This window comes from Poecilia reticulata, chromosome 3, assembly GCF_904066995.2.
Source record: "Poecilia reticulata chromosome 3, P_reticulata-male-v2, whole genome shotgun sequence".
Classification (NCBI taxonomy): domain Eukaryota; kingdom Metazoa; phylum Chordata; class Actinopteri; order Cyprinodontiformes; family Poeciliidae; genus Poecilia; species Poecilia reticulata.
In genome coordinates this window covers 10,245,059-10,266,087 of record NC_088832.1, presented here as the reverse complement: position 1 = coordinate 10,266,087, position 21,029 = coordinate 10,245,059, and the positions used below count along the sequence as shown (strand labels likewise).

The 21,029-nt window shown below is 38.4% G+C and overlaps 1 protein-coding gene across 6 annotated transcripts in view; it reads left to right on the top strand.

Annotated features, from left to right (window-relative positions):
* itga11a (integrin, alpha 11a) overlaps positions 1-21,029 on the top strand; it is a 59,015-nt gene that overhangs the window by 31,513 nt on the left and 6,473 nt on the right. For all 6 annotated transcript variants that reach the window (XM_081605045.1, XM_008404664.3, XM_081605044.1 and 3 more), the window contains 10 exons: positions 404-552; positions 2,733-2,876; positions 7,653-7,856; positions 9,155-9,285; positions 9,394-9,560; positions 11,150-11,289; positions 13,000-13,110; positions 13,195-13,280; positions 14,345-14,564; positions 14,647-14,745. In XM_081605045.1, coding sequence (XP_081461171.1) covers positions 404-552; positions 2,733-2,876; positions 7,653-7,856; positions 9,155-9,285; positions 9,394-9,560; positions 11,150-11,289; positions 13,000-13,110; positions 13,195-13,280; positions 14,345-14,564; positions 14,647-14,745 — 1,451 coding nt within the window. The remainder of the gene's footprint in view (positions 1-403; positions 553-2,732; positions 2,877-7,652; positions 7,857-9,154; positions 9,286-9,393; positions 9,561-11,149; positions 11,290-12,999; positions 13,111-13,194; positions 13,281-14,344; positions 14,565-14,646; positions 14,746-21,029) is intronic.

The following is a 21,029-nucleotide window of genomic DNA, read 5'->3' as shown; positions in this document are numbered from 1 at the left end:
GAAACTAAGAATGCATAGCATTAATAACAATTATCTCAAAATATTTGAACAGCAGAACGACAGAGCCGACTCTGGAAAGCCACACCAGTCTTAACTACAAGGTATTTTTGTAATAAAGTGTTAATCTTTCTTTTAAAGGTAGTTATAATGTTTGCCTTGGCAACAATAACTAACTTAAGCTAATATAAAACAACGATACAGAATTTGAAATTGAGAGACGATGGAGGAAACATCGTGGGTTTGATGTGAGAAATTAAAGAGAGAAAGGAAACCTAAAAAAAACGATTTGCAGTCTGGGAGTAAACCATTGATAAATTGGTGTGCGCGCGCGCGTGTGTGTGCGTGTGTGTGTGTGTGTGCGTGGGGGTGCGTGTGTGTGTGTGTGACTGTTTTACATCCTCAGGGTATACCGTAACATCTGTGGTGTCATCCAGAAATGGCCGTCTGCTCGTGGCAGGAGCTCCACGATTTAACCACACGGGCAAAGTCATTATCTTCACCCTGAAGAACACAGGGAACCTCACCATCCTGCACTCACTCAAGGGCCACCAGGTACAGCAGCCGTCACCACTTTACCAACACTATATAACCAATATAAATACAAATTAAAAGAAGCTTGCAGCTGAAAATAAGTTAAAACCGAGCCACAAAGCATTTAAAACATATTTTTATGAAATCACCAGAGTCAGTTTAATTATTTTTTAGGTGGAAGTAAATAATGTTTAAAGATTTTTTTGCATTTCATTTCATTTTCTTTTAACATGGGAATTTTCACCCAACCTGTGTACTTATTTTAAATGTAGGCAAAATATAGATTCATATAAATCTTTCTTTCTCGACATTTGATTAGAAGCTATATTTTCTATAGTTTACTCGGTATGTATAGAAATAATGTTCAAATCATTTATATATAAAACTGCAGATTTTCCTTTCATGTGTCCAGTGCAAGTTACATAAATACAAATAAAAGTCAGAAAGAAGGCAATTTAAGTTTGAAATTGGAGCTCAATAAAATGTCTGTGATCCGCTGCAGCAGTCCAAACTACAAAGTCATATTGATGAACTGCATTATGATACGAGTGGATATTATTTTTGGGATTCCCAGAGAGCTGCAGATGGTACCTTGAAGATGAATATCAGTGTCTGCAGAAAACCAAGTTCAAATCCAGCATTGTGAATCTGGCTGTTTTTTGTGTCAATGGCTGATGTGCTCACACCTGGCAGCTCTTCACAGCCTGCGTGCCTAGAATGATCTCGCGTTCAGCGTTCATTGTAACATGTCAACAAGTTATCCAGAGCAGCAGATGTTTTGTTTTTGGTTTTTTTGGGGGTTTTTTTCGACTGAACTATTCCTTGAACTTACAGCTCTTGAGCAAATAACTCTTTTTGTATCATTTTATAGCCAGATGTTTCAAATCTGTTTCAAAAGAACTAGATGATGTTCCCTTTACTCAAGCATCTGATTCTGACTCTATAAAACTTTAAAAGCTCAAAAAGCATCAGGATCCACGGCTCGCTGCGACTCATCATGTGCCGCCTCCTGCTTTCAACATTCAAGTTCAATAAACACTCAAGCCCATCAGTAAATCATTAAACTAATAAGATGCATTTCAGTGTGTAGCGTTGTACAAATCTAGTGCCTTGCAGAAGTATTTAAACCCTTTAAAAATATCCTTATTTTGTCATTTTGCTTCACTTTACTTTGCCTTAATTATTATTTTGGGTGATAAACCAAAACAAAGTAGTCCACAATTAAAAGTTGATTTAAAAAAATGAAAAACAAGAATCATTTTAAAGACCAAAATACAGACAGAAAGTTTTAAGCAAAGCAAAGTTACAATACGACAAGCTTTCAATGTCCAAAAAATGGGGGCGGGGGGTATTACACAGTATTACACAGCTGCAAATTTACCAAGACGTGTCCGTCCAGCTAAACAGAGAGAGCTTTGGTCAGAGAAGCAGCAAAGAGACACAATGAAACTCTGGAGTTGCTATAAGGATTCACAGCTTAGCTATAACCATTTATTGACAGGAAAACAAGTAGTTGTTGCTCCTTAAATCTTGATTTTATGGAAGTGGTAATAAGAAGGTCGTTGTTAGGGAAAAAAAAGTGAGACATCTGTTTTGAAGTTAACCACAGCCGGATTGGGCACAAGAGACAAAAAAGTGGAAAAATGGAGGGAGGCTGGTACTGAACCTTGTGGCCAACTTGGAAAACAGTAAATCTGGAGGAAAAACTAACACAGCATATGACCCCGAGAGCAAAACATAGCGGTGGCAGCATTATTCTGTGAGAATGTTTTTTCTTCAACGTGGGACATGGAAGCTGAGCTGATGGAAAGATGGATGAAGTTTATCATCTTAGAAGGAAACCTTTTGAGAGGCTGCAAACATACAGCCAGAGCTAATCAGATCAAATCGTACATGCCCCTATAATTTGGTCCTACAAAGTTTTCACTTACAGGTGCTGAGTAATAAAAGCATAGCATACAGTAAAATGTTATTTGAATTCATAAAAACGCGTCTTTTCCCTTCCATTTCATAATTAAGTGCTTAGTTTTGTTAGTCTCTAACATGAAATGCAAGAGAAATGAAATCTTATTGAGAATTTAGCTGTCATAGGGCAGAATGTGAAAAAGTTCAGATGTAGAGTTTTAAAAAAAACATTGCTTCAAATGTAAATGTGCAATTAAAATAAGACGCTTGACTTATAATGTGGGTTTCTGCTTCAGATCGGCTCCTACTACGGCAGTGAGATTGCGCCCGTGGACATCGATGGAGACGGCATAACCGACAACCTGTTGGTGGCAGCCCCCATGTTCTTCAGTGCAGGCATGGAAAAAGGGAAGGTCTACATCTACAGAGTCACCGAGACGGTGGGTATCGACTCCTTAAATGCACAGGACACCGGACCGTTTTAATTAAGTTTCGGCGAAACAACTCGACATCCCAAAAGTGGGTCAGCACCTGCTCTAAACCAGACGTCCCCAGCTTTATTGAAACCACACCTGTTGGCACAATCAGGGTTTGACACATGACCTCCTCCTGATCGAATGGGAAAACCTCTTCGTGCCAGCATGCAGACTTTATAGGATGTGGAGAGTGAACTCAGGAGGAAAGTATTCTGCCCCTTCCGAGCCCGGGCTCCAGCACACCATTTTGGACGCGAGAAGCGTCTTCAGAAAGAAAAATGTTCCCAGTGCTCCAGGTCCGTCTCGCTTGTTGGGAAAATGAATGTCCTCAGCTGGTTTAAATTCAGAGAGCAGGCATGGATGAGGTATTCAAATGTCTGTCGTGGCCAAAACCACATCACACAGGTGGCAAGTCTGAGCTTTCAAGCAAAACATAAACAAGTCATACCTTAGCAGTGCGTCTCATCATTAAGACAGAAATGCCACATGTTCAGGGCAGTTAATATTAATGATGTGGTTGATTCAGGTGTTGCTTGAGATGCTGCTCTGTGAGTTGGTGCTGGAAAAACACTTGCATACATCTCCGTGGTCCTATTAAATACTAGGAAGTGCTCACGGATTCCACTGATTAAGGTTAAATAGAGTCCTGACACATTTGGTAATAAGCACTAAAAACCTGCCTACGTAGCCTTTTGATGACTAAACTTTTCCTTTTTTTAGTTTTGTACTTTTTGCTTATTGGAGTTTTTATATCCAGTATTTATTTTTTTTTTACAATTTTTATTCACATTAGACCTTCTAACTTTTCTCTGGACGAGTTTAGTTCAACTCCTCCTAGCTTTCTTTGTTTGATGTTTTAGTTATCTTCATTCTAAATAGTCTAAACATGTCCATACAGAAATATTTGCCACAAAAACTCTTCTAAGAATTTTAACTAATGAAACAGAACCATGTATATTATAGGGTTATACAGGTTCATCTCAATAAATCAGAAGATAACCTAAAAGCTTATATTTATGTTTAAGATTAAACTCTTACATTTGTTTAGGTGCATTATACAGAGTGGCATATTTAATTTGGATTAATATAGACGATTATATCTTACAGTTAATGAAAATTGGAACTATAGGAGATATAAAAGACACAGGTTGCTTTAATCTGCATTGAGTCTGGTGTCTCTCATCAGCTTCTTGACAATAGAGTCATCACGGGGTTTATGTCGGGTCACGCTGCCGGCCAATCGAAAGCGATACGATTGTCATTCAGCCAATCATAGATGTTGACATGTTTGGTGGTGTGGACAGGTGCCAAGTCCTGCTGGAAAATGAAATGAAATCCACATTTCCACAAAGAAAGGCAGAAAGCAGAGGGAAATATGGATGTAAAATGTCCTGTTGGCTGATCTGATACAGGCCAACACTGGGATTACAGAAAGCAGAAGATGACACAACTCCTGAAAACTTCGCTGACTGGAAAATACCTAGATATCAAGTAACTTGAATTATGTACTTTTCCACTCTTAACTATGGGACGTTTCCAAATCATGTGTTAAATTCACTTCCAGCTAATAGTGAAGGTTTGAACACTGAGCAGCTTTCCAGTCCGTTTTCTCCTAAACCCTGGTGAGACCCAGGTCTGACGTCGTCTCCTGTTCAGGAGTGGCAGCTGTTATTACAAGCTATTATCAATGAATAGATTAGTATTTGAATCCATTCTTATTTTTGGAAATTTGTTCAAAAACGTTTAGGTAAAATTTGATCCTCCAGAAAAATGGGATTTAATACTTATTTGAAAAACTTGTGTTGGCAAGCAGAGAGTCTGTTACTAGTTCGTCACCTAGTTCACACGTCCATGAAGACTTTGCTTTTGTCCCTCACTTCTTCACAGAAAGTCTCTAAGTCTTTTGTGATTCTTTTGGCTGCTTCATGGCCACCACACCCCTTGAACTTTTTACATTTATTCATGTCAAACACACAAACGTAACTGCATTTAACTTGAAAATTATGTGAGGGAGCATCCAAAATAAGGCATAATTGTGAAGCTGAAGGAAAATTGTATGGGTTTAAAAATTTTTCATTCATATGTTTTCAATTCATTTCAGTTAAAATGTGTAGAGCAACCGTAAGCTGCAGCCTAGACACCAAAATTACAGCTTATAAGATTAATAAAAGCACTATCTGCCTCATATTGTATGTATTTGTGATTCTGATGCGGTCCGGCTTATAAGCACACGATTTAAATTACTAAATTTAAATCATGTGTGTTGACTCGTCAGTACAAATAAGGAGTATTGAAGTGGGGTAACCCAAATTGAGACGTATGTCTTGCCTCAGAAAATGTGAGGTTGGAGTAGAGAAGGAGCTTTTGGGACAGGTACAGCAAAGTCGATTTCAATCTCTGGACATTATGTCCTGAAATCTGGCAGTGGATGAAAAATAATATTCCACACATTATATCGTCTGACACGTACAGCTGTCTCGCTGTGGACCGGTCGTGACCTTTCGGTGGCTCCTCACGAACCATAAGTCTTAAATTAAACAGCATTATGTTTCCCTGCTTCTTTATAAATCTTCCAGTTTGTCACATATCCTCACATCAGGTAGCTGGGAAGTAAAAGCCTCCATTTAAGTCAACTTTGCTTGCATTCACACAACTGAAAAAACAAGTGAGCTCATGTTTAATCTGGCAGCCCTGAGTTTTATTACTGTATGACTGTTTGATGCCAAATAGAGCAATGATATGGATGACTACTAATGGAATCCGGTTCCATTTTCTCAGACTTTTGTCTGAGATTTTTTCCAGCAGTCTGCTTGCCTCTGAAGTCACGGTTATCTTCCATGGGCCTTAGCACTTCCTAAGAATAGAACTTCAAATAAATATCTTTGGCTATAATGCTTTCTTTTTTTCCTCTCACAACCCAAAGGTAAGATTCTTTAGATTTTTTTTTTAGTGCCTGAAGTTTCAGTTCAAAGAAAAGGAAAACAAAGAGTTATGTGCAAAACACAGATGTTAATCCGAACTCGGTATTCTGTTTAAAAATAAATTTAAAAAAAGATGGAAAATAAGTGGTCTACTTTTTCTGTATCAGCAACGGTTTGAAGATAATTAATGCAATAAACTCTAATGAATACACAATAACTTTCTTTCTCTCGTTAAAAAGTTTCAATCCAAGGATGGAGGGTCCTTTCACATCCCAATCAGCGTTTTACTGGGAAACGAACAGAACACATATGGTTCCTACATGTAGGATATAATTTTCTTTGAGAAACAAAAAGTAAAAATGATATTTTGAAGCGTAATTTTTGGCCAATACTCAACTGATTAAAGTTGATCTTACATGCTGCTGTACTCTGGTACATGTGTTTTTATGATATATAAACTTAATAAATGCTTCCCCTCGTTTTATCTGTGATCCTCACATCTTTGAATCTTCTTCAGGATTGATCAGTGTGTCCTCGTTAAAAAGACGTCAGTATGTGAGATTTTTGTTTTTAATCTGTAGCATCTGGGTCTTTTTTTATGATTATCCAAAACACCATCTTGCCAGATTCTTAACAATACGCACTGGTTGAAGTAAAAAACATCGCTTACCTTCTTGCTGGAGTATATAGCATGAAAAGAAGCAGAAATTACTATTTGTTCAGTTTGCCATGTTGACTCTTGTTCAGAGCAGACAGTCTACCGAAACAAATTTGGTGAGGTGCAGTACAACCATTGATTTTAGCAACTTGTAAGTGCAACGCTGGTTATTACCAGGGATTCAGTGACTACATTTTGGCACCACATACAGACTTCACATAGTTTCTTAGAATGTGATGAGTGATATTTTTGCATGGAGCAAAGGTTGTAGTAGAAAAGATGCCGTGTTTTATGGAACTTTTAAGACAAAAGATGCTAGTGTTTTTTTCATTAGGTACCCACCTAAATATTTTTGTTGACCAGTCTAAATCTAAAAAGTTGCTTTTTTGCAGCGGTGACTGCAGGATGTCTGAAACTACTGCGCACTTTAGCTGAACATCAAAAACAGTGAGAGGTGTTAAGCTGGTCTCCTAATTCTGACCATCTGAATGTTTTCCAACATGTCTGGAATGTGAACATCCAGTCTACGTAGGCTCCATGTCGTAGACGAGACTTAAAGGATCTACTGGTAAGATCTGTTTGTGCAACACATCGACAGAGATCCTCTAGAGTTCAACGAGTCGCAGCTAAAGAAGACCTGCTGCCTGTCAGGCTCCTGGTTTTGATGTTGTTGCTGATCAGGATATTTTTACACAGCACAAATCTAGTTTTTATCTATATGTAGACAACAAAACCTTTGATGGGAAACATTCAAAAGACATAGGAGTGCAAGCTGTATTTTTATAGATAGGGCATTTAAGTCACATTTTAGCTTATGTCCAAAGCAAATGTTGCTCAAATCAACTAGTTTATTAGTTGATCAAATGCCATATTTTCTAAAATTGTGCCACAATCAATACTAATGGTAGGCAAGATTTCTCTAATGGTAAACAGGGTACATTTTTATATTTATGTTTTATATTATATTTATATTATATTATATTTTAGCTAACAGTAAATTGTTTAAGATGTTCAAAATTCCTTATTACTGATGTTCACTTGAGAAACAAAACCCTATTCTAAAAATTTCAAAAACACATTTTTGTATGGTTAAAGCGGTTGTAAAACCTGGGGCTTGTACAGACGTATTTGATACATGTACCTTTTTCCTTCTTGGCTCAGAATCGTTTCGTCCCAGAAGGAGCGTTGGAGATCCACAACGGCGGCCAGAATGCTCGCTTCGGCTCGTCTCTCGCTCCGGTCCCTGATCTCAATGGCGACGGCTTCAACGACCTGGTGGTTGGAGCTCCGCTGGAAGATGACCACAAAGGCTCCATTTACGTTTTCTTTAGCCAGCACAACAGAATACTACGAAAATACAAACAGGTAGGGCATCCGTAAAAAATTACAGATAAACACAAGTTTTTTATATGTTTTGCTTTTACACGCAATTACACTTCTACTGAATTTGAAATGGCTAAAATACATTCATGAGCCTAACATTACCAGACGTTACTTCCTGTGAATATGCAAGTTAATCACAGACAATAACTAATGTTGTTCACATAGAGGTAGATTGGATTTCTTTGAACTAAGATTTTTTTTAAGCTTGAAACGTTTCTTTACTTGTGATTTATCTACATATTTAAAATAATGTACCATATTACCTTGAGTTAGCTGAAAAAATAAAAGCATTTTCAGCATGGTGGAAACCACCAAGCTAAGAGCTACTTATTACCACAAAATGCAAAGGTTTACTGTATTCTTAGTGGAACTGGACAGGACAATTTACACAAGTTCAATGAAGACGTCACAGCAATAACATCACTTAATCTCCCTCGACACAGTGTGAAGCAGACACTCTGTCTGCACTGATGAAGATTTACTCACCTCGGGATGCCAGACGCTGGGGATGTTGACTTATTTCATGATTGTTGACCACTCGAGGCGCTCGTTGATATATGGAGCATTCAACTTCAGTCCAGGAAGAAAAATAATATCATCATGAGAAATTTACTCTGATCTATCCTTAAGGTCCAGTGCACTGTAAATTTTACACCCTTGAATTAAAACAAAGTTGTGTTTTGTTATATTAATAAATTGCTGCATTTTTTTTATTTAATGTTTTGGCTTTAAAAGAGTCATCTTTTTAAGTGTCGACAAAAAAAAAACATATTACATACTAAAACTTAACTGAGTACTGCATACTGGTAAGTTTTTGTCACTGTTTTTTTTTTGTCAAATGGAGGCTGATGGCCATTAGTCTGTAGAAGTTAAACCCATAATTAAATACAAGTTGCTGCTGAAAAAACAACTGAAACCAGAGCAAAAGGTGAGATGCAGGCTGGAATACGGAGTAGCAATACTATATCCTGAGCAATGTGGGAAATGCAGAAAGGAGATGCAGAATAATAATTCAGTCATACTGACCAAAGTAATAAAAAAAATCTACAATATTTATAGACTGCTGAATGAAAATTATTTTAAATGTCCTCAATTACCTTTTTTTTTACTTTTATCATTCCAAGATGCTGGTGATATTTAATGTAATGTAATATAAATAATAATAATAATCATTAGGAAGTTATGTTCTTGTTACTTCACAAATAAAACTTTCTTCATTTGAATAAAAGCTGGTGTTGTAATAATTTAAACACGTTCTTCATCTGCTGTCTGTCGTCCAGAGAATAGCAGCGGTAGATCTGGCTCCGGGCCTGCAGTACTTTGGCCGCAGTATCCATGGCAACATGGACATGAACGACGATGGTTTAGTGGACCTGGCAGTGGGTTCCCTCGGTGCTGCCGTTCTCCTCTGGTCCGTATATAAAACTCTGCTAGTGCAATTATTATTTTACGCTAAAACTCTCCAGAAAATGTTTCCCAGAAACACTCTTAAGCCTCACCGCCTTTGTGACCCTCGCAGGTCAAGGAGTGTTGTGCGGATATACGCCAATGTCAGGTTTGAGCCCAGCAAGGTGAATATCTTTGTGAAAGACTGTCAGCGAGGTGGCAAAGACGTGACCTGCATGTCAGCGATCGTGTGCTTCAACATCACTGCCAGGACGGCCATTCCTCCCACGCAGGAAATAGGTGAGCCAGCAAAAACAATCATATGCAGGGATAACATCTGCAGTTTGATACTTCCTTCCCTCCTGTATCAGTTGTCCAAGCTGTTTTATGTAATACTTATTTAGCTGTTTGTTGTAATTCAGTCAGAAACGCAAAGATAAGTTACAGATATAGTTGCACAACCATTAGACTCGTGAGATCTGTTGACTTCTTTTATGAGCCTTAGGATCGAGAAATCCTTTTTTTACCATTCAAATATAATTGTTTCAAAATTGAGAAAAGTATTAGGTTATTAAAGTGATTAAATAAGTTTATTAAAGTCTTGCAGCGTTCTGGCTGCCTGTAAAAACTGTAATGGCTCGTTCTGTCCAGAGAAAAAGCTTTACTAGCGGTAAGAGATCCCGGCCTCGCTGCTTCTTCTCTGCCAAAATGAAGCTGCGGCCTTGAAAACTGCTACGTCGGTATAACTGCCACATTCAGATGTCTCTTTAACTGTATAAATCTGCATCTCCAGTTGCTTCTATTCACAATAAAGAAATGTTGACCGCTCTCTTGCAAAGTGCACCAATAGAAGTAAAGATGAACCGATTGCTGTGATTCTCAGACCAGGGCTGAGGTAGATAAGATTGAGGAATCAGATTGGCCTCACATGTAAGTATGGGCCAATCACCGATGTCCCAAAATTAAGGAAATTGGCGCCATTAAATAGACAAATTGGCTGGCTGATAAATCTGTGTGATTCTATAACGAAGAGCGCTGTGCCATCAAAGTGACCCACACGAAGAAGTATTATTACTGTGCTTACCATTTGTTTTCGCAGCAGTAACATCAGAGTGCCGCTTCATTGTGCACAGGGGGAGTTAAACTTTTGACCCGGCGACATCTTCATCAAATCTGCTGGCCGTGCCAGAACAGAAAAGAGGCAGAGAAAAGGGGAGTTATCTTGCCCTTCGTGGCTGAATGCTTCAGAACACATTTGTTTGATTTTTTTCCCTTCGTCATGTCTGCCGAGTAATGCGTGGCAGATGTTCTGGTGATCGAGAGGTTCCTGCGGCCTGATGAATTTTTCTTCTGCCTCGATCGAAGTTAATCTCATTTATGTTCATCTATTTACAGTATTTCTGAGCATTGTCTACAAAACAAAGACCCAGATTTTTAAATTAATTTTTTTATAAACGGAAATTGGCTCTGAAGCCCTTAAACGTTTAAAGTTAGAGTTGTAACAAAAAAAATAATGTATAACTGATATCTCCACATATGAATTTAATTTCTGCATTAAGAGTCCTGCAGGTTTCCAACTTTCTTGTTGAACTCAAACGTAATGCATGAATAAGTTCAGACTGAGTAGATTTTTCCTCATTCCATTACAACATAAGCCCATAAGCAAATAACATCTAGCACAATGTGTTCTGGGGAAAGCCACAGAGTTTAGATTCCTGTATGGGATGGTCACATGTTGATAAAATACACTAAGTCAAGCGATTTTTCAAAAAAAAAATTTAGTGATATTCTCCATGAATTTTATTCAATCAGCCAAACTTCTATGAATAAAAATGCAACTGTGTATTTACAGAAGTGGTCACTGCTAATCTCGTTTCTGGTCCAAACAGGGATCAGGTATAACGTCTCCATTTTGGAGAGACGTTTCAACCCTCGGGCCGTGATGGACCAGCCGAGCAAGATGCAGCCTCAAAACCTGACGCTGCTTCCTGGAGGTGAAGCCTGCGAACACATCTACTTCCACGTCATGGTGAGGCTCACAAGGTGGCAAACCAAAGTCACATGACAGTATGAAGCCAAAATTGTTGTCATGTTTTTGATTGTTAATTTTACATGTTGACAGTCAAAGGACTGACGTCTCAAACAAGGAGGATTTGTAGGGAAAATTCTGATGTTTTTGTATTTTAGATCATTTAAATGTGTTCTGATACGTACAATTGCTGCTTGTAGCTAATAGACGTAGCTGAACATGATGTACTTCTGCAATGTCATTAGTAAAGTACAGCGGTAAACCATGGCTCAGTGACCAAGATCTTCTGATCAGATCCTGTTGTAGAAGTCCAATAATTCATATGCAAAAGAGAACTAACATCCAGAAAAACAATACATTTCTAGTGTTTGTGGTAAATCCTCTGACCGTGAATCAAACCATCACACTCAGGAACTCTTTGGTTGAATGCAGAATGAAAGACGGTAACCAAACACACAAAACCATCCACACAGAAAGCACAAGAAAGCTAACATAAAGCAGGGATCGAAACAACAATCTGTGAAATCTAAACCACATTTTATTTCAAAACAAAGATTTAGGACAAGGTTGTCCAAAGGTTGTCCTGTGATTGATTTTGCGCCGTCCTCAACCTCAATTTAAGAATATTACCGTTTTCCCTTCCAACTTAGACGATTGATTCAGATAGATACTTATTAGTCATTTATTAATCACATTTTGTGGTTTCATTTTAATTTCATAGTAAGTCCACAGCAGGATTGTGACTTAAAACCAGCACCCAGTTATTCTGCTGTTTTCCAGAGAAGAATGGCCTTTACCCCATTCTTGTTGCTGAGCACAGAAGTCTTTAGTCAAAAAAAAACCCCAAAACAAAACAGGAAATTATGCACCTAAAAATGAATAATGCAACTGTATGTCATTCTTTTGGTAAGGCAAATGTAGATTGTAGTATTATGTTATTATCTCCTTGTATGCCTTTACTGATGAGTCTCTCAGTAGTCCAGCAGCTTACCAGGTAAATTTTAATTTTCCTAGAATTTCCTAAATGCTAGGAAAACTTCAGTGTGCAGTTCCATTAATTTGATTGGAAATTACCTGTCTTAAGCAAAGTTTTTCCAAAAAAAGTAGCATCCATTTTCAAAACTAAAATTAATCCTGCAGCGCAGGCTGAAGAGCTGAAAAGCCACTCAAATGCTTGTCTTTCTGCTCTACACTGAGCATTGTGCTGAGTCTTGTTTTAGCCATAATTTCTGACATTGTGTTAAAGGTGTGACTCAGAATGCCACACTGAGCTGGTCGGCTTCAGCAGCCTGTCTGTTTCAGCCTCACTGCTGCTGAGGGAAGTCGGCTAACTCTGCAGTGAAGAAGCCCTCAGGCTCAACTGTTGTTGTTTTTCTCTACAGAGACATAAGTGACTGTGATTATAAAGCCCACCCACATAGATGAAGGATTTGATTGGTTGATCTTTCCGACACTTTATGACCAATCACAATTCTACCACGTACCCAGCATTTTCTCTCAGTTGCTTTGTTTCTTCAGATAAAAAAAGTAACAAATGTAATTCACTCATAAAAAAAAAGAGCTTTAACTTTTGAGTTCAAACAATGTATGCCTTCAGAGATGCTTTTGAGAGTCTGTGGCAAAATATAGGAATCATTGCCAAGAGTTGTAGTGACAAACCTATGTCAGTGATTGCTGTTTGAGTGAACTGGCTTCCTTATTTATATATAGGAGACCACGGATTATGCAAGACCCATAGTGTTCGCTGTGCAAGTAGGACTGGAAGAAACAGACCAGGGACCAGTTCTGGATGACAGCTGGCCTGCTGTTGTGAAGACTGAGGTGAGGATAGTTTTAAGTTGATGAACAATTATTAGTCTGAGTCAAAGTAAAATTGTTAACAAAAGGATCAATTTGTCTGAGCAGCTGCCTTTCTGGAATGGCTGTGATGAGGACGACCGCTGCATGCCGGACCTGTCGCTGCAGAGCACCAACGACCTGATGACTCGAAAGTGTGTACACTTACATTAATCACGGCACATGTAGCAGTGGGTAAAAGTGGGTAAAAGTTTGGAAAGTGAATGAAATTCTCCAAAAAGTTCAGGAAAGTCTAGGATCCACTCCTTAAAGTGATTCGGCCAAAGGTTGCCACCAGGGCAAAACTTGCTTAAAGATGTTCCTACAGACTTTTTTTGGAGGCTAACCTATTGTAAAAAAAAAAAAAAAAAAAGGGCAAAGTGGCTTCTTCCAAATAAGAAAAGCATCAAGGACTGTGCAGGAAGTTGTGAAATGTGACTTGAGAGACTTGGGGGAAGTTGTATTTTCTCAGGCGATGCATCCTGTAACAACTTAGATGTGACACGAACAGCGGGAAAGAGGGGGATGGAGGGTGTCCCCGTCAGACCGTCAGTTCTCGAAACTACAAAAAGAAAACCCTTGATAAAAAAAAAAAAAAGCGCACAAAGTAAAAAGCATGTCAGGTCAAAATGACCCCGTCTCTTATGACTGCAGAAGGGTCAAACTGTTTGCAACATCTGTCCAAACAAGAAACAATGAGTCCTTCCACTGCCCCTGAGTCAGCAACAGCGGATCATCTTGATAATGGTTGCTTACTTACAGTTCTCCTAAAAAAATGTGTGAATAAATGGGATCAAAGCCCGTTAGCCCAATAATCCACAGCAAGTCGGTAATGAACAATAATTTTCACATCATAAAAAACATCAAATGGAAAGTTGACACACATAAGTTACATTAAACTTCTGGATCCATTCCCATATGGTGGTCAATCCTCAAAAAGCAAGGGGACAAATAACTGTGACAATCTCCAAGGCTTGAGGGCTAGAACATCAGAAGCTGTCGATGTCTGGAGAGATGGCTGAAAGGTTGAAAAGGAAACTAGAACAAGACACTGACAAAAACACATAACAGTACCGAAACAGTAAAGTCTGCAAAGAAAACACTTCTGTTGAGCTCAAAATTTATAGCCACAATTATGCATATAGAAAAAAGAAGCATATTCTCCCCCACCTACACTCCGTAAACTCAACTTCTGGCTTCTGTTTTCACTGTCTCCCAGACAGTTCTGTGCTCGTCCTGTGCAGTCTCGAGGCGTTTTCTGCCGCCATCAGGGCGGAGCAGGGTCGGAAGGGTCGGAAGGGTCGCTGCGGGTCGTTGAGGGAAGCAAGAGGAGGATGGTGGTGGACGTCAAACTAGACAACAGAGGAGAGAACGCTTACAATGCCCTGGTCAACATCACATACACCCCCAATCTGCGCTTCTCTAGCCTCATAGTGAAGGTACACCTCGATCTGTAACCTGGTCTGCAGTTTCGTCATCTTCCGGGCAATAAAATCTGAACGTTGTTGTCTGTTATTTCAGGACACCTCGGAAATCAAAATCGACTGCAGCACAGAGGAGAAGAAGAGAAATGAGAAGATCTGCAACGTCAGCGCACCTTTCATGCGAGCCAAATCACAAGTACGACAAACACAATGTGAATTACTCTGAGATCACATTCCATACAAAAAAAAACAAATAATAATTTAGTAAGAGATAATAACTTTGAAAACATAAGCTGCAGCTTTGAGATGACCATCATCTGCATTTTATTTTTATTGCATCTGATTTAACAGCTCGATTAAACCAAACAACACGTTCAAGATTACAATCAGCATTCATATCTTAATTTGTATCCAGAATGGATTTAAGTGGGATTTATTTATAGGCCTTGGAGTAGATAACATCCCTCACAACCCTGTTAAATTGCTGCAACCTAATACCTTTTTCTCCCTAATGCTCTAAATTCCCGACTTCAGTTCTAGCCACTTGAACTCTAAATCTGAAAGTTCAACCGCAAAGCAAGAGGAGGAACTGCTTACGTTAAGCAAATAAAACTCATTCGGCTCTGAAATCAAGAAGGTTGCACAACGAAATTTCAATTACGGCTTTAAAAACGAAGCCTTGAAGAGATTTTAAACATTCCTTAGAATTAGATGGCAGTTTTGTTTTGGTTTTTTTGCTCTTTTTTTCTGTCCAAAACAAACATTCAAGTTTTAGAAAGTCCCTGGCTAGAATTTGTCAATCAAGCTTTGTTTATAGGTGAGTGGCGTCTTGCCAAAAAGGGGTCTGTTAAGAAGCTGATGAACAGTAAATGTACTACTCATTGTAGATAACAAAAGGGAAGCAAAAGAGTCAGTTCTTCAGCTGAACCAAGCTAATTTCTGCTGTCTTGAAACTACCAGAGTCTTAAAAATGGCATGATGGGAGCGCTGGGTGGCTCAGCTGATGAGACTGGGTCCTGGGTTTGACTCCAGGTCTCGGGGCAGCCGCTGCATGTCTCCGATTCTCTCTCCTCCGTATTTCATGTCCACTTAAAGACTGCTAAAACTTAAATATATATATATTTTTAAATGACATGGTGATTTATGCAAATGCATGATGGATTTTCAAACAAAGAAAATAGTCATAAGTTGCAGCTTGTGATCTTTCAGTGGATATTAGCCATACAGAGCTGCAGTAACCAGTTTTCTAACTAAACACCAGTTATGTTGTGGAAAAGTGATAGCAGTTTAGAGATTTAGAAATTAAGCTCATTCTTTCTTAGTCCCACAAGTGAGAAATTTGCAAATTTGCAAGCAGGAAGTGAATAGAAACAGCACAGTATGAAAGTAAAATGAGGTTAAATTAAAATAAGGTCATAGTAACTGAAGAAGAACAGCTCAGTTAAAAAATTAGCTAAAGATTATACAAAATAAAAATACAAATATTGTTGCAGTTTAAGTGAAAGCTTTGAGTGATTTTACCTCTCTATCAAGTTGTTCCTCTGCCTGGAAACACTTTATATGTACTGTAGGCAGCAAGAAAGAATGTCTGCAAACCTCGAAGAACTGGAGCAAAAAAGGGATGGAAAGCAAGTAAAAATGTCTCCACAACAATGAGAGACGCACAGAATCACTAATGCAAGTAAATGCTGCTAACGGTGGCTGTGCAATCTAGAAAACTGTGGCTTGTGTTTAGTTTTTATTTTTGCACAAAGCTTTTTGTTATTTATTTTTATTTAATTATTTTTGGCTTCTCTTCATGGAGTTTTCATATTCTTCCCATGCAGTGAATATTTGTGTGACTGGTTCTGTCCTTAGTGCACCCCACCTATTGCTAAGTGATATCTGGAGATCACCAGCCAGTCCTCCATGCCCCCACAAACACTAACCTGGTGCAGGAAACAAGATTTTCTTTTTTCTCCCAGGTGAAATGGAGAGAAAAAGTTTGAGATCTTATTTTTCCCTCATCTGTTTTTGATCTTACTGTTAATTCTGCTGTTTCTAACCCTCTCCATTCTGTAAAGTCAGCACTATTTACTGGACTCCACATTGTTCTGTGTGGTTTTTTTTTTTGGTTTTTTTTAAGGGAAGAGACTTAACTTTATTATTTAGAAGGTGATGTTTGAACGAACCCAGATAAGGATGACACTGGTCTTTTATCTCGCCGTTCGTATAAAAGCACTTAAACTCCTCTTTTTGTGTCTAGAACCCGTCTTTTCTGCTCATGTGCTGATAATAATCTCCCTCGCTTTCCATATTCACGTAAAATTTTGTGTGGAGAAATAAAGGAAGAAGCTCAGACCATGTATTTATAACAAACAATGCTCGTCGCCGGGGCAACAAAGCATCCAGCAATTCTGCGCCGGGGCTCTCCGGCAGCTGAACCTGGAGCACCCTTTAAATCTCCCAGAGTGATTCATACCCGCTCATTCGGCCTGAACAGCGTCCAGAGCCACAAAGCTCTGGTCAAGTTCCTTTTAAAAATGTGGCGAATGTTAAACAAGGATGATTGTACACCTGGGCAACTGCCAAACCAGTCCAAACCACTCTTTCACTGAAGGAAAATAGGAACTTTGATGCAAGCTTTTTTTTTTTTTTTTTTTAGGAAAAAGGCAGTTTTGCCTTCTCTGGTTGCTTCACTCCAGTGCAGAATACAAACAAAAAATAAAAATACTGTGAACTTTAAACCTTTACGTTGTGCACACGTTGGTGGCCGTCCTGGTCAGCTTCCTGTGGATCCACTCTTAGTTTTCTGTACGTTTTGCATCTACTGGTGCTCATTAGTTATTGTCTTTGTTTAATTAAGGTTCCCCTCTCAGCATGTCTCATTCCAGTTCATGTCCCCACTACAGAGATTGTTTCGTTTTTTTCCCAAGCTTGTAGCAGGAATCTTCACAATGCCGGTCAGCTTTCCTCTTTCGGAGGCATTGTGGTTGGAGAAAAGAAAACAAGAAAGAGACCAGTGGGGAAAAAGGAATCAAGAGAAAAAAGAAAAGAGACGGATAACAAATTGTCTTGGTCAAGACACAGAAGCTGTTGTAGGGAATATGGGTCGGGCTTTGGCTTTATTGAGATACATTTCTACCAGCTGATGTGATTAAGCTAGTAGTAAGAACTTTAATTATCTCCCAGCTTGAATATTGTCAGATGATTTGGGCAAAGACTTCAGTTGATGCAGCTAATGCTAAATGCTAAAGCTATTTGAAGTGTTCCTACATAGACACCATACATTTTAATTTAGACTGGCTATGACAGTGTGTTATCATCGACTTTTATTTTTTTTATTTTAAAGTCCAAGTTTTTTGTTTGTTCAATTAAAGAACAATTTAAATCCACATGGATATGTCATGAGGCATGCAGTTTGGAAAGATGTTTTCATATTCCCAGGGCAAAAAGCAGTGGTGGGAAGTAACGAAGTACAAGTACTTCGTTACTGTACTTAAGTACAGTTTTCGTGTATCTGTACTTTACTTAAGTAGATTTAATAATGAGTACTTTCTACTTTTACTTCACTACATTTTACAGTAAGTATCTGTACTTTCTACTTCACTACATTTCTACAAAAGTGTCGCGTTACTCGTTACATCCAAGTCGCGTTGCTCTTTTCTTCCGTTAAAATGTGAAGTTCAGGGTCTTAAGGTGGCGCCGTAAAATCCGAGCAATAACGTGACTTAGAGTCTGTTGTCACCCATCACCTCCACCTTTACTCGCACTCGGAGCTCCAGACATGCGCAGTGGTTTCCTCTGAGCGGGAGGAGATGTCTGTCTATAATATAATAGCTGCATAAATTGATATGGCGACATGTAAAATCAGCAGCGCTACGCTTTCACAGACGGTGGGACTTCGTCCAACTTTTAGCGTCACTTGGAAGGAAAGCTTAAAGAAAGGTAAGATCTGTGCTAGCAAAGCTAGCTGTACTGAGACACATGTTGCATCTGATGAAAAAAGTTGTCACTCATGCCTGAATTATTGTGTGGAGGTGTTGACTGAGGTGTCGCATATATGGGACAACGCTGTGACCAAAGTCTGCAATATAGTGATATGACATTCAGGAACGATCTGATTCTTCTGGACGGATCCTAAGGACTGAAGCCTCACTGAGAGCCATTCATATATATATATATATATATATATATATATATATATATATATATATAGACATTCATTTAATCGCTGAATAAGTAAAAGTTGAACGTATGAACACAGAGCTTGCTCATTGCTCATTGATTGATTTCGTCTCCTGTCATGGTGGCAAACATCACAGTGGGAGTGAGGATGAAAACAGTCACGATGCTCATTCTGCTTAGTTACTTGTTGCGCCGTTGGACAGTGTTCATAGTTGAACGTTATTTACTGTTAATTGCGATGTTTCAGTTGTGGTTTCTGACATGTGCAATATGGGCAACCGCCCAGGGCGTTATTTTTCTAGGAATAGCAGGAGACCTCTGCGGATTGTAGCACAGCGATGAAAGCAAAACAGAATGAAGTGAGTTTTAATTGATACTGGTTAAATATATTTCAGCTCTAAGTATTTCATATCTAGGTGTTTTTTATGGGAATGTGGATCTTTCAGATCAATCTGAAAACCAATTTTGATAGGTAAACTTAATGTTATTGTGTCATTTAGCGCGGGGCGCTGGTCTTGGTCTCGGGTTCGGTGGTCTTGACTACAACTCTGCTACATGGCTCCTTAGTTGCATGTCCTCCACCCCGCCCACACCTTCTTTACATCCCCTTTCAGTTAGATTTCTTTCTAAATAAATGTGACTAATGAAGTTCATGCTATGTTAGGACAGGAGACAAAATGTTTCCATCCCTGAAATTATGACTCACAGAATCACATATCTAAGTCTAAACTGTTACAGAGAATAAACAAAATAAAAACATGTTTAATCTGTGGTAGTGTTAATTAAAATGGCACATTTCTGATGTATTAAAATTAAATACGATCGGCACACTTAATGATATTAGCGATTAGGTAATGCATTCAGCGAGTACTTTTACTTTTAATACTTAAGTATTTTTAAAAGCCAGGACTTTTTTACTTTTACTTAAGTAAAATGTTAATGTGGTACTTTGACTTTTACTTAAGTACATTTTTGTCTGTGTATTTGTACTTTTACTTAAGTAAATTTTTTGAGTACTTTCTCCACCACTGGCAAAAAGTAATTTTCTCAAATGCATCTTTATTCACAGAGCAATGAAAGACGGATCTCTCTACCATTAACTCTAGTTAAAGTTGAACAGAAGTCAGTTTTTAAAAATAAGTCTAAAAGCTTTTTAGGAGCAAGATATTTATAATTCAAATGGTCAATTATTATAGACTTTATGTATTTATCAACTTTTTGTATGACCTATAATTAATGTTTTATTGCTATTAATCTGTCATCCATTATATATTTGATTGACTTTTTCTTGTTTGGTGTTTTAACGGTGGACCTCAGGAAGAGGAGCTGCTAATGGACATTATTCCTGCTAATATTACAAAATTTTTAACACTTTTGTCATATTACAACAACAAGCATCAATGTATTCCATTCAATTCAAGTGTATTTAATTAAGTAAGCAATGTTTCATGATAAAAACCAACGTTTGCAGGGATCCCTGAGTTTTGTTGCAGGACATTAATGAACAAACGGCATCATGACGACTGGTGTTTAACATCCCTGGTTTAATAGCTACAATGGTCTAGTCAAAACCCTTATATCACTGAGCTCTGAAAAAAATCATCTTCACACATTCCTTTCAGTAAATCCAGTTTTTGTGTTGGAGCTATTTTGCCGAGAAGAATCACGAAAACGCTCAGAACCTGCAGATGTTCTGCTGTAGACATAAAATCCCTACAGGTGGTTTTTGCACCAAAACTGGCAAAAACATGCAGTTTTCCTTCCACTTCCCAATAACACAATACTTACTGTTTGGTCAGTCGTATGAAATTCCAATTTAATTCATGGAGGTTTGCAAAGTGCCAAAGAGTGAAAGATTCATGGGGGCATTAGTACTTCTGTAAGGCGTAGTAGGTGTACAGCGACCTAATATGTTTGCACAGTGGAGTTACGTTATTTATGTCCAAAAAGGTTCTGAACATATTTAACAAAATTACAATTTTAAAACCATCCAAATGGATGTTTATCTTTTTTCACTGCACACATTATTGACGTGTCATAGTTAAAAATCCATCCATCATTGTTCAGTTTTTAGGGGGCATGGTGCCTAAAAACAGGTCAGCAGATCCAACACAGAGCCAAACAAACGGAGCTGGAGGCGATTTTTAAAAAAAATCTCCACTTAATATGACGAGCATGTTGTTCAGACTGTGTGGGGAAACCGAGATAGCAATTGTTTCTGCGTGTTTCATTTCAGGTTTTTTAATGAAAGGAACATAACTCACTCACACATGAAGAGTGTTATCGGTCGTAGCGTGCTTGTCACATTTGTTT